Source organism: Vipera berus (assembly GCF_964194415.1).
Source record: "Vipera berus genome assembly, chromosome: Z".
Taxonomy (NCBI): Eukaryota; Metazoa; Chordata; class Lepidosauria; order Squamata; family Viperidae; genus Vipera; species Vipera berus.
The window spans coordinates 55,702,860-55,716,474 of NC_138205.1; the positions used below are offsets into that span (position 1 = coordinate 55,702,860).

Consider the following 13,615-nt stretch of genomic DNA (forward strand, 5'->3'; position numbering starts at 1 on the left):
TTGATCTGATGAAAGCAACCCTGAGTTCACTGAGGGAGGAGAGAGCTGAAAATCGCAACCGAGGCAGCGCCTGGGGACGCAACTGGAAAGGTAACGGAAGGGATCCAACACCTGAAACCCCGGGGCCATCCAATGGAACAGGAATTGCTGCCTCAGCAGTACCCCCCCCCAGAACCACAGATGGGGACCAGGATGAGGAGCGATACCGGCCACGGCGCAGACAACGCTCCAGCCAAAGACTCCCGCCCCTGGAAGTCAAATTCAAGGGGGAGCCATCACGACTGGGATTTTTCCTAACCCAAGTCCTCAGCTACATGGAAGAGTACGGACGGGACATCCCCAGTGACAAAACACGCATCCGAATTGTGCAATCTGCCCTGGACGGGACGGCTGCAGACTGGGTGGTGAACTTGCATGACTCCAACGCCCCAGAACTCAACGACTTCAACCGATTCATGTCATCTTTGAGGCGACGGTTCGAGGATCCTTTGGCTGACCGTAAGGCCCGGGAGAGAATCAAAACGGTGAGGCAGGGCAGGCGAGCAGTGGCTGATTATACCCAAGAATTCCGAGCCATTGCCAGCAAGCTGAACTGGCCAGAAGACATCCTCCTTAGCCACTTCAAAGACGGTCTGAACTACGACCTGTATGATGCTTGCCTGCCTCGAGGAGACCCACCCCACCTCGACGACTGGTACATCCTGGCGGAGGAAGTGGAAATAGACCTACTGAAGAGACACCGCAGAGGAAAACCATGGGGCCGCCTGCCACCCAAGCAAACACGCGAGGGGGAAAAACCACCAGCCACAGCCAAAAAATCAACAAGTTGCTTCAACTGCGGGAGAGAGGGCCACCGTGCTGCAGAATGTCGTTCAAAAGCCCCCCCACGAAAACCAGAGGCATCATCCTCCAAGAAGCCGGGGAAGCCCCAAGGCAACACAAAAGAATCTTCCATGAAGGGGACAGAGGCTGTAGAGTCCACAATTCCTGCCAGGAACTGGGACTGGACTCCGGCCTGCACCGCAGGGACAGTGGACAACTCGGAAGACAGCTCAGAGGGAGAACCATTGGTAAGTGGACCCCTTCCACCCATACTTAAGACAGTGACTATATTAGTTTCCCCTATGCCTGAAGCAGCCAAAATAAAAGCTCTGATAGACTCTGGGTGCATCCGCTGCCTTATCAGCCCAACGCTGGTGGAGAGATTGAGCATCCCAGTGAGGAGGCTAAAACAACCAATCTCTTTTAGTCAATTAGATGGGACAATAGCAGGGGGAGGACCAGCCACCCTAGCCACTTTACCAATCCACCTATCACTGGGGCCCCATGAGGAGGACATAACGTTTATAGTGGCCCCAGGCATGGAATGCCCAATGATCCTAGGACTGGAATGGCTGAAGAAATGGAACCCCGGGATAAACTGGAGGACAGCAGAACTCAATTTCCCAAAGGGGGGGCAGAAGAACTTAGACCCCAAAAGCACCCCCCCAACCCAGAGGGAGGAGACAGCAGCAGTGGGGAAAAAGAAGGGATTACCAGAGATACCGGAGGAATACAGGGACCTGGCTGAGGTTTTCAGTGAGGAAAGAGCAGATGAGCTTCCCCCCCACCGCCCCACAGACTGCACCATAGAATTCAAACCTGGGGCAAAACTCCCAAAACCCAGGATGTATGCCATGAGCCCAAGGGAAATGGCAGAAATGGAGAGATTCATAAAGAAAAACTTAGAAAGAGGATTTATTGAGCCTGCCAAACCCAAAGTGGCCGCCCCGGTTCTGTTCAGGGAGAAGAAGGATGGGTCCTTTCGTTTGGTTGTGGACTATAGAAATTTGAACACAATTAGTGAATGTAATCTGTACCCCCTTCCCCTAATGAAGGATATGTTATCCCACCTATCGAAAGGAAAGATTTTTACCAAACTAGACCTGAGGGAAGCATACTACCGTATTAGGATTAAGGAAGGAGACGAATGGAAGACTGCATTCAACTGCCCAATGGGGTGCTATCAATTCAAAGTATTGCCATTCGGACTGCAAGGGGCCCCCGCAGTCTTTATGCAATTAATTAATGACGTGCTGAGAGAGCACCTATATAAGGGGGTCCTGGTTTACCTCGATGACATCCTTATCTTCACAGAAACCAAAGAGGAACATATCAAACTAGTCAGAGCAGTCCTAAAGAAGTTGCGAGCTGCCCACTTATATGCTAAATTATCGAAGTGTGAATTCCATCAGGAAAAAATCGACTACCTGGGATATCGCATATCTCCAGAGGGCATCGAAATGGACCCTGAGAAGGTCAGGGCAGTACTAGAGTGGGCACCCCCCCGCACACGGAAGCAATTGCAAAGTTTCCTGGGGTTTGCAAACTTCTACCGCCAATTCATCCCCGCATTTGGCCAAATAGCCATGCCCCTCACAAATTTGTTGAAAACGAAGGGGGGGTCACCCGTGAAACCCAGCCAGCCTCTGAAATGGTCAATGGAATGTCAAGCAGCATTTGAGAGGCTAAAGAGACTTTTTTCTGCTGAACCTGTCCTAAAACACCCAGATCCCGACAAACCTTTTGTAATACAGGCAGATGCGAGTGATGTAGCGGTAGGAGCCGTACTATTACAAGAAAATGATGGGGAGACATTGCAACCATGCGCATACACATCCAGAAAACTCACAGAAACAGAACAACGCTGGCCAATATGGGAAAAAGAGGCATTCTCGTTGAGGTGGGCATTACTAACATGGCACCAATTTTTAGAAGGAAATAAAATACCTTTCCAGGTCTGGACAGACCACAAAAATTTGGAAGCACTAAAAACGCCCAGGAAGCTCACTCCTAAGCAAGCCCGCTGGTCCCAACATTTTCACCGATTCAATTTCACTCTCAAACACTTACCGGGGGGAAAGAACTTCCTGGCAGATGCATTATCCCGCATGCCCCAATATAACAGCACAAGAGTTACTGACTTTAAACCACTTGTACCGGAACAACAACTGGCAGCACCAGTCACCACCAGGGCACAAGAAAAAATGAAGCCGAAGGTAGATAGCCAAACTGGAATAGAATTCAGGAAATCTTTGGAAAGTGATGAATGGTTCCAGAAAAATAAACATGTGTGCACAATTAAAGATGGACTGCCGTGGGTGGGGGAGAAGCTATATATACCTGCCACACAGAGAATCAATTTCATGCAACTGTGCCATGATACAAAATCAGCAGGACACTTTGGCTTTGTAAAAACCTTACACTTAACTAAAAGGCAATTTTGGTGGCCATCTATGAAAAAGGACATAGAAAGCTATGTGGGTAGCTGTCAAATTTGCGCGATGGCCAAAAGACTGCAAGGGAAACCGCCAGGTCTGTTACAACCGGTGGCAAACCCCTCAGCCCCATGGAAAGAAATAGCCATGGATTTTATCGTAGAACTGCCAGAAAGTAATGGAAACACTGTAGTCTGGACTGTCACAGATCTGTTCTCTAAGCAAGTACATTTCATACCTTGCCAAAAAAATCCCGACTGCAAAAGCATTAGCAAAACTTTTTGTACAGCATATTTACAGATTGCACGGGGTACCACAACGCATCATATCTGACAGAGGGGTGCAATTTACGTCGGCATTTTGGAAAGAATTTTTATCCCTCTTAGGAACCACCCAAGGACTGTCATCTAGTCACCATCCTCAGACAGACGGAGCTTCTGAAAGACTTAATAATATACTTGAACAATATCTGAGATGCTATATTAATTTTCAGCAGTCCGACTGGACGGACCTACTGCCTTTTGCAGAAGTAGCATATAATAATGCAGTCCACTCAAGCACAGGTTACACTCCTTTTCAAGTAGCTACAGGCCAGAGTTTCAACCCAATACCAGAACTAACCCCAAAAGAACCGGTTATCCCTGATCTGAAGGAATGGATTGCTCAATTACAAAATACATGGCCAATCGTTAGGAAAGCATTGGAAGATGCCAGAAAAGCATACAAGACACAGGCAGACAAAAAAAGAACCGATCCCACACCATTTAGGGTAGGAGAGATGGTATATTTATCCACAAAATACCTGAAATCACTCCAACCCTGTAAAAAACTAGGACCAAAATATATTGGACCTTTTCCAATTAAAAGAATCATAAACCCAGTAACAGTTGAATTAGAACTACCCAAAAATCTTAGACGAATACACCCAACCTTCCACTGCAGTCTATTAAAGAGAGAACAACAATCACCACTACGAGAAAAAATCCCACCACCACCACCCCCCATCATGGTGGAAGGAGAACAACATTTTGAAGTGAAAGAAATCTTAGATTCCAGAAAACACCATGGAACGATACAATATTTAGTGGCATGGAAACACCTCCCCTCCTCAGAAAATGAGTGGGTTAACAAACTCCATGTTAAAGCACCTAAGTTGCTTAAGAGGTTTCATACAGAATATCCAAACAAACCAGGCTAACATTTATATGTTTTCTTTCCCCACAGATGGACTCATCTTTTTTCTGAAAGGAGAGCCGAATGTCAGAATCCATTTATATCACATTTCATAATTGTATAGGTAGAACAATGTGCTATTTCTGGGGATTCTGCCATCTCTCCGAGGGGGGGGGGAGAGGATGGTTACTAAAGCCATTTTCAAACAACAGGGGATGTTTTAATGGGGAAGGGAGGGGGGACAGACAGGTCTGGATTGTATCTTCATTTACAACTGAAAAGGAAAGCAATAACCATAAAACCAAGGAGAGTTCCCTTTCCCATGGAAGGACCTGACACCTAGCAACTGACGACAGCCTGACCAAATGGATGAGGGGAGGGGCTGGAATGGGAATGGTTTATATAGGATTGAAATGTAACTTTTCTCAGATTCCGTCTTGTATTCCCACAATCGATTCCATCCTAGTAAACATTTTCCTTTTGGACTAAACTTGCATCCAAGAGTTCTTATTTCCTAAGATGTGGATTGAGGTGGGTCCTGACACCAGTTATGATATATATCTGGTGATAAGTACTAGGCAGCTTCACAAAACTTGAACTTTACTTATGAAATATGTTCGTTATTAGTGCCTGGGAAGACCACTGTCTTGTAGTGGAGAAATGATGGTCTCTAGGATGCTGCTGTTGGACACTGAGCTATGCTAAGGAGATAGAAATGTCTTTTTATTCTTTTATTCTAACTAGGGATGAGAGAAGTATCTTTAGGTTGCTTCATTTCCCAGGGAAAAAAGAAAACTGTGCCCTTTAGTGTACTCCAATGTTCCATCTGATGCACATTCATTCCAAATAAAAATTCAAAATTTTTATTTTGAAAACGTCCATCTCACACACAGAGGGACTCTGTGAACAATAAATACACTTACCCTTCCAGCCTAACATCAGGTAAAGATCTGTTGAGTGCAATAATTTCGCTGGCCATTAAATTAAACTGATTGATTTTAAACATTTCCTTCATTTTCTCTTGGTCTTCTTTAGCAATGGCAACAGGCTTCCCCATTTCTCCTGGACCTTCATGAGGTTTTTGCACCAATTCTGGAACTAATAAAAACATTATCATAACTAAACAATTAAAAAGGACCACAATATCTGTACTTAATATACTGCAGTGCTATAACCTTAATACATATTGGAGAATTATGCAGCACTGAGGTTAAGAAAACTATGTGAAATAAATCTTGAAACTGGATAAAAGTATTTTGGAGGAAAATGCAAACATTAATTCATAGGAGCCATACATAGTGGCTACATATCTATAAATGTGGTTCTCTCATACCTGTTCATTACATATATACATTGGATCATAAAACTGACCAGAATGCCATTTCAGAATATTCTAAGCTGAATATATTTGATGAAAAATATGCTCTAGGGCTAGATTGTATTTTTTGTTCTAATCACTCACAATTTTTTCAGAGTTGTCCCAAAGGTATGACTTGCTATAGTTAATGCTGCAGAATGAACTGACTTGTACAGAAGATTACCCAAAACTGGCTGAGGCTGGTAACCTCAAAGTCTAAAGCAGCTGCAATGCAGAAAGCAATCACTTCAAAGATGTCATGTTTGCACTGAAGTTGTTCTTCATTATATCAAAAATTGTGACAGAACTTCCCAGATACCCATTTCTCTATCATGGCTTATAAAAATGTTGGCAAGCAGTTAGATCTCTTTTTGAGGATAAAGGATAGACAATAACAAAATTAAAATTAAATCACAATAGCCTCCAGTAAACATTTTAGCTTCTCAATGCTTATACAGGTACGTAGTCCACAACTTATGACTTTTCATTCAACAGCCCTCCAGAATTATGACTGACTTGGAAATACTGCAGTTCTGATCTTTTTCATTAAACATTGCACTAGCTGCCAAGAGGACTCTCTCTCATTTCTGGGGGTTGGCTAAACTAGTTGCTTGAAGACGGGTTTTCAGTTTTTCAAACTCTGAAAAATTCAACTTTGTTTCCACACCCTACTGAAATAATTCTTTTCCATGCATAGAGTTATGCTTTTCTTTCAGTCAGTACCCATAGACAACAGGGAGCCAAAATCCAAGCAGAGAGTGGAGAGTCAGCGTGGTAAAGTAAAAAGTGTGGAGTGCCTTAAGCCATGATTAGGTTTTTGTGTCACTGCACATCAGGGAAAGTATGCATCTGTTATTGGAGACGGTTGCAAACTACTGCATTTATACTTCTGCAAATGTTAATGGGTTACTAGGGGTACTCAAAGCCTCCCAACAGAAAGTAGGATCAACCTACCAGTATGCAGAATGAGTACCTCCACACAATGAGTAGTCAAGATTTGAAGGTGTGCACATCAGTCTGTCTGCAACTGTCTGCAACCTATGCTCACCCATCAACCTCTACACAGCATAGGTACACACTGAAGCCTACTCTGCTGCAGATGAGTCTAAATCAAGCTTCAGAAGGGCTGAAGAGGCCTTGGAAGTTGCAGAGTAGGCTGCAAATGAGTATCTGGATTTTAAAAGGGAGGATTTTCAGCTCTTGAGCAGAACCTTCCAGGGTCTCCTCTACTTCACCCTCTTACCTGAGACTCTGTCACTTAACAGCCTGAATAATCACTTAACAACCACAAGTAGGAGTTCAGTTGTTTGGTAAAGCAATCATGTGGCTCACTCAAAAATTGCTTCATTCAACTACCATGATTTCAGTTCCAATTGTTGTCATAAGTTGAGGATTACATGTAATTATCCACTATTACTGAGGACAGGAGGGAAAGAAGAAATTGCTTTATTCTCATTTGACTTCCCACTTCACTATCCACAAGTAAAAACTTCATGGCAAGAAGCCAGTATCACACAAATCTCAATAGTGAACACTGTTTAAATTTCCATCTTTGCTTCAGTTGAAAGCTCAAATTCAAAATCAACTTGCCTCTGCAAAGCTTATTTTGCCTTTTCCCCTTCTTCTTCCTCAAGTACCTCCAAGGCGTAACATATCCATTGCAACAAAACAGTCTCTGACAGCTTTGCAACCAATTATATATCCAAGACTATTTTTCATTTTCTTTTCATTTCTTCAGAAAGTCAGTTTGGTCTACAGGTGAAACTCGAAAAATTAGAATATCGTGCAAAAGTTCATTTATTTCAGTAATGCAACTTAAAAGGGGTAACTAATATATGAGATAGACTCATTACATGCAAAGCAAGATAGTTCAAGCCGTGATTTGTCATAATTGTAATGACTATGGCTTACAGCTCATGAAAACCCCAAATCCACAATCTTAGAAAATTAGAATATTGTGAAAAGGTGCAATATTCTAGGCTCAAAGTGTCCCACTCTAATCAGCTAATTAAGCCATAACACCTGCAAAGGGTTCCTGAGCCTTTAAATGGTCTCTCAGTCTGGTTCAGTAGGAATCAAAATCATGGGGAAGACTGCTGACCTGACAGTTGTGCAGAAAACCATCATGGACACCCTCCATAAGGAGGGAAAGCCTCAGAAGGTAATTGCAAAAGAAGTTGGATGTTCCCAAAGTGCTGTATCAAAGCACATTAATAGAAAGCTATGTGGAAGGGAAAAGTGTGGAAGAAAAAGGTGCACAAGCAGCAGGGATGACCGCAGCCTGGAGAGGATTGTCAGGAAAAGGCCATTCAAAAGTGTTGGGGACTTTCATAAGGAGTGGACTGAGGCTGGAGTCAGTGCATCAAGAGCCCCCACACACAGATGGATCCTGGATATGGGCTTCCGCTCCTGAACAACAAACAATGTCAGAAGCATCTTACCTGGGCTAAATAAAAACAGACCTGGTCTGTTGCTCAGTGGTCCAAAGTCCTCTTTTCTGATGTGAGCAACTTTTGCATCTCATTTGGAAACCAAGGACCCAGAGTCTGGAGGAAGAATGGAGAGGCAAAACACTGCAAGATGCTTGAAGTCCAGTGTGAAGTTTCCACAGTCTGTGTTTATTTGGGGAGCCATGTCATCTGCTGGTGTTGGTCCACTGTGCTTCATTAAGTCCAGGGTCAACACAGCCATCTACCAGGAGATTTTGGAGCACTTCATGCTTCCTTCCGCAGACGAGCTTTATGGGGATGCTGACTTCATTTTCCAGCAGTACTTGGCATCTACCCACACTGCCAAAAGCACCAAAACCTGGTTCAACGACTGTGGGATTACTGTGCTTGATTCGCCAGCAAACTCACCTGACATGAACCCCATAGAGAATCTATGGGGCATTGCCAAGAGAAAGATGAGACATGAGACCGAACAATGCAGAAGAGCTGAAGGCTGCTATTGAAGCATCCTGGTCTTCCATAACACCTCAGCAGTGCCACAGGCTGATAGCTTCCATGCCACACCGCATTGAGGCAGTAATTGCTGCAAAAGGGGCCCAAACCAAGTACTGAGTACATATGCATGCTTATACTTTTCAGAGGTCCGATATTGTTCTATGTACACTCCTTGTTTTATTGATTGCATGTAATATTCTAATTTTCTGAGATTGTGGATTTGGGGTTTTCATGAGCTGTAGGCCATAATCATCACAATTATGACAAATCACAGCTTGAACTATCTTGCTTTGCATGTAATGAGTCTATCTCATACATTAGTTTCCCCTTTTAAGTTGCATTACTGAAATAAATGAACTTTTGCACGATATTCTAATTTTTCAAGTTTCACCTGTAGTAGTTAAGGCACCAAGCTAAAAGCAGGAGACTTTGATCTAGTCCACGGGTCGGCAACCCGCAGCTCTGGAGCCACATGCGGCTCTTTCAGTCTTCTCCTGTGGCTCCCAGTTTGCAGAGAGAGAGACACGAGAGGCACTTGCGCTTTCTCTCTCTCTCTCTCTCTCTCTCTGTGTGTGTGTGTCTGTGTGTGTGTTTGTGTGTGTGTAAAACTCACGCTGTCCTCCGAAAAGCTGACAAGCTTATTGGGCGGTGCTCCTTATTGCTGCGTCTCCACAGGAAGCAGCAAAAAGCAGCAGCTCTCAAGGGCAGGAGAGCCAGCCCAATGTGTGTCACCTTGTCCAGAACAGTGAGGGAGAGAGAGAAAGAAGGGAAGCGCAAGTGTCTATCTGTCTGTCTCTCACACACATACACACAACACACAAACACACTGAGTGGGAGAAGAGGACTGGCAGACCAAGGGCAGAAAGAGAGAGAGGGAGAGAGAGGGAGAGGGAGGGAGAGGGAGGGAGGGAGGGAGGGAGGGAGAGAGAGAGAGAGAGAGAGAGAGAGAGAGAGAGAGAGAGAGAGAGAGAGAGAGAGAGAGAGAGAGAGAGATGAATATATGTGGTTGTCCTTACTGGACTTTTAGTAAAAAACGTTTAATGAAATATTTTGATGCTTTTTTTTAATTAAGAGGTGAGGTATGGGGATAATTATGCTGTATTTAAAGATGGTAGATAAGCTACTAAAATTGTTTTTACCTGTTGGGATGAAGGAGAAAGGTTTTTTTCCCTCTTTCTCCTGTCCTTTTCTTTCCCCCCCTGCATTTTTTTTCTGTTTGTAGTTTTATAGTTTGCACTGGCTTTTTATTTCATAAATACGAGGACTCAAACAGACATTTGAGTATTTTATTTGAAAGTAACCTTCGACCCAGCATCTTTTTTTTTGTAGTTCAAAATGCTTTTGTTGCATGCAGAAATAAAAATTTGTTTTCTTTGTAGCAGTTCATTGATTTTATAAATGCAGCACACTATAGTTTTTTTATACATAGCATAAAGTTAAAAAACAATATATGCAGTGTTATCTTCATTTTAGATGTCAAAAGGGTTTTGCGGCTCCCAGTGTTTTCTTTTCGGTGGGAAACGGGTCCTGGTGCCTACCCCTGATGGGTTATCTTGGATCAGTCATTCTTTCTCAGTCCAATTCACTTCACAGGTTATTGTTGTGGGGAAAATAGGAGTAGTATTTAGGTATGTTTGCCAACTTGCGCTACTTTCAAAGTAATAAAGGCAGGATACAAACAAAGCTGCAGCCATTCATGCTGAATTACTTTTGAAAAAGAATGGAATTCAGTTTATGATACAATATGGTTGGAGGAGATCTACCTCACAATTACTCTGGTCTAGATGACTTTTAAAGAAAGCAAACATGCTTTTCTCTTAGTAGTTCAATCATCTTACAGTAATATTTTATAATAATTCTGAATCAGTGTCATTTTTCCCCCCAACTCTGGACCCTGAAAACTCTAACTAAGATAATACTTACCATCTCCTGGTGGAAGTCCCCGCTCTTTTTTTTCATCACATTTATTGCATTCACTGAAGTAAAGTAACATAAACATATCCACAAGGACCCAAACCAATGAAGTGGCAAGGACCACCTTGCAATATGCAAATTTCCTCATGACACTTTTAACTTTAATATATACTTATTTTTATATTTGTTTTCATAGCACTTCTTGGCTCACACATCAGCCATCATATTCTACATCTATGGAAAAAGGAGGAAAATATTAAATGATTGGAATAATAAAGCATTCTGCTCAAAACATAAGACAAATTAAAAGATATCCAATTTTTACATATTACAAAACTCCTCTGAAAATGGAAAGTGCTTGAAGTATAGGCACTCCAGTTTTACTATGAATGTGAAACTTAAATCAGTATAAGGCCATTCTCATAGTTTTACTACTCATAGTAAAACAACTGTAATTTCATTGTGAAAGTCAGTAATTAAAATGTGATTTTGGACTTCCAGGTAAGAAATTATGGACTAAAGATGGCTCTGTGAAAACCAGAGCTGAAGACTTCAGTGGACCAGTTCTTCATTAATTTCTCTCTGGATAAGGAGACAGCTTCAGAGCATTCACATGTGCTCCAGACAGCTTCTCCTGGAGATTACAAGATAGTAGTCTCCAGTGGATATAGAGTTCTGGGAGAGAAGAGAATAGCCATTTTGCTCAAATCATGGTCAGCACCTTTGAAAGGACACTAAGATTGCAAAATGTCATTTTCTAATTATTTTTGGAAATTGCTTGTAACTGCATGGGCAGGTTTAAAGCAATGGATGAGTTTCCATTAATTCTTAGCAAAATAAGGTTTAACTACAATTTTAAGAACTAAAAAAAGGTTTTTAAACAAACAGCAAAAATCAATAGAGGTAAACCTTGATTTACAACTACAATTTAGCCCCAAATTTGTTGCTAAGCAAGATAGTTGTTAAGTTAGTTTTACCCCATTTTATGATGCTTCTTGCCACAGTTGTTAAGGAAATTACTCCAGTTAAATTAGTAAGGTCTCAAAAACATGATCCCAGGACACTGCAACTGTCATAAATACAAGCCAGTTGCCAAGCATCTGAATTTTGATCACATGACCATGGGGAAGCTGCCATGGTTGTAAGTATGAAAAATGGTCATGTCACTACATGTATTTTGATTTTAGAAAATTACAAACACACTGAGGATCCAAGTAAATTTGAAATAATACTGAATTAATTTTAAAAAAATCCTTCCCATAGGAAAATAATTTTGTTTTTAATTTTCTTTAAAAACTTGAACACTAGAAAGAACTAAAGATCATAATTAAAGCAGAACACTCTAATTTAACTTACAATTACAGAACGAAGCAGAAAATATTTTAATGTTGGACATACGGAAGGATATTTCTGAACAATGGACCTAAAAGTTCATTTTAAGAATGTGTTTAAAGATGTCATGGAAGAGGAACAAGTTCTACTTGACATTAAAAAAACATTAAAAAACAGAAAACAATGGCTACCATTATGGTGACTTTTTGCACCTGGTATATGCTATCCTAACATACTTAATATTGAGCTAAAAAGGAGAACTAGTTTGCTGTAGTGATTAAGGCATAAGGCTAGAAACCAATGGCTTTGCAGGGACTAAATTAGTAAACTGATAACTTTTAAAGGTCCATGTGGTGAGTCCAAGTGAGAAAAGGGAGGGGGGGAGGTCCTACTGCAAAAGCAATGTTGTAATGCAAGTCCTATTCTTTTTCTATGTATATTAGAATGCCAAATATCCATTTAAAAGGGAAAAGTTTGCAATACAGTGCCACAACGCTGCTATTGTCATTCTACAGATTACCCTGGGCACATAATAGAGTTTTCAACTGACCTCTGTTCACCTACCTCTGTTTAACCCAGTGGTCTTCAAACTTGGCCCTTTTATGACTTGTGGACTTCAACTTCCAGAATTCCTCAGCAGTGTGCCTGGCTGAGGAATTCTGGGAATTGAAGTCCACAAGTCATAAAAGAGCCAAGTTTGAAGACCCCTGTTTTAATCTATGTAAAATATTGATATATCTACAGTTGTGTGCTTGCATCTTCAAAGTTGGATGTTGTGATGACAATGGATCGGTTAGGTCAGAAATAGCATAAATTCTTCTGAATGTGAGGGATAAATAATATCTTGCTATCACACCAAAATTATGTTTCTTTTTTATAATATAGTATCATAGCTTATTTTCTTAAGAGAACCAGCTAATTATAAACAATTAAAACTTTATTTATATTGTTAGTCACACTTCTGGATAATCTCTGGCAAGAGCAGCATGGGGCAAATCCTTGCTCTCCTTGACCTCTCACCAACCTTTAATATAACTGACCATGTTATTCTTTTGTGCCGGCTATAGGGGCTGGGGCTGAGCAACAAGCAAAAGAGCAACAGAGCAAAAAGAGGTAGGGAGTGATGAGAAAAAAAGAAAAAAATCAAACAATCAGGAGATCCAGGAAACATATCCATGGACAGACATAAAAATCTTAAACGCTTATATACTAATGCTAAAAGCTTGGGGAACAAACAGGGTAAACTAGAAGCAATAGTACACAAGGGAGGGTATGATACAGTTGGCATTATACAGAAACCTGGTGGGACAAAACCCATGACTGGAATATGGATACAAATTGTTCAAAAGAAACAAAACTACAAAAAGATGAGGGGGAGTTGCACTATATGTAAGAGAACACTACATACAGTTGCAAGGAAAAGTATGTGAACCCTTTGGGATTATGTGGTTTTTTGCATGAATTGGCCATAAAATGCGCTCTAAACGTCATGTAAGTCACAACAATAGAAAAACACAGTCTGCTTAAAATAATACTACACAAACATTAGCTGTTGTCATGTTTTAATTGAAGATAAGATGGAAACATTCACAGTGCAGGGTGGAAAAAGTATGTGAACCTTTGTACTTAATAACTGG

At 41.6% G+C, this 13,615-nt stretch overlaps 1 protein-coding gene across 2 annotated transcripts in view; it reads right to left on the bottom strand.

The window, feature by feature from the left end:
• The window catches only part of GALNT1 (polypeptide N-acetylgalactosaminyltransferase 1), a 71,554-nt gene that overhangs the window by 40,513 nt on the left and 17,426 nt on the right, over positions 1-13,615 (bottom strand). For both annotated transcript variants that reach the window (XM_081344132.1, XM_081344133.1), the window contains exons 3-4: positions 10,656-10,880; positions 5,354-5,528 (exon numbers count right to left, since the gene is read on the bottom strand). In XM_081344132.1, the coding sequence (XP_081200258.1) occupies positions 5,354-5,528; positions 10,656-10,794 (314 nt within the window). In that variant the 5' untranslated portion in view covers positions 10,795-10,880. The remainder of the gene's footprint in view (positions 1-5,353; positions 5,529-10,655; positions 10,881-13,615) is intronic.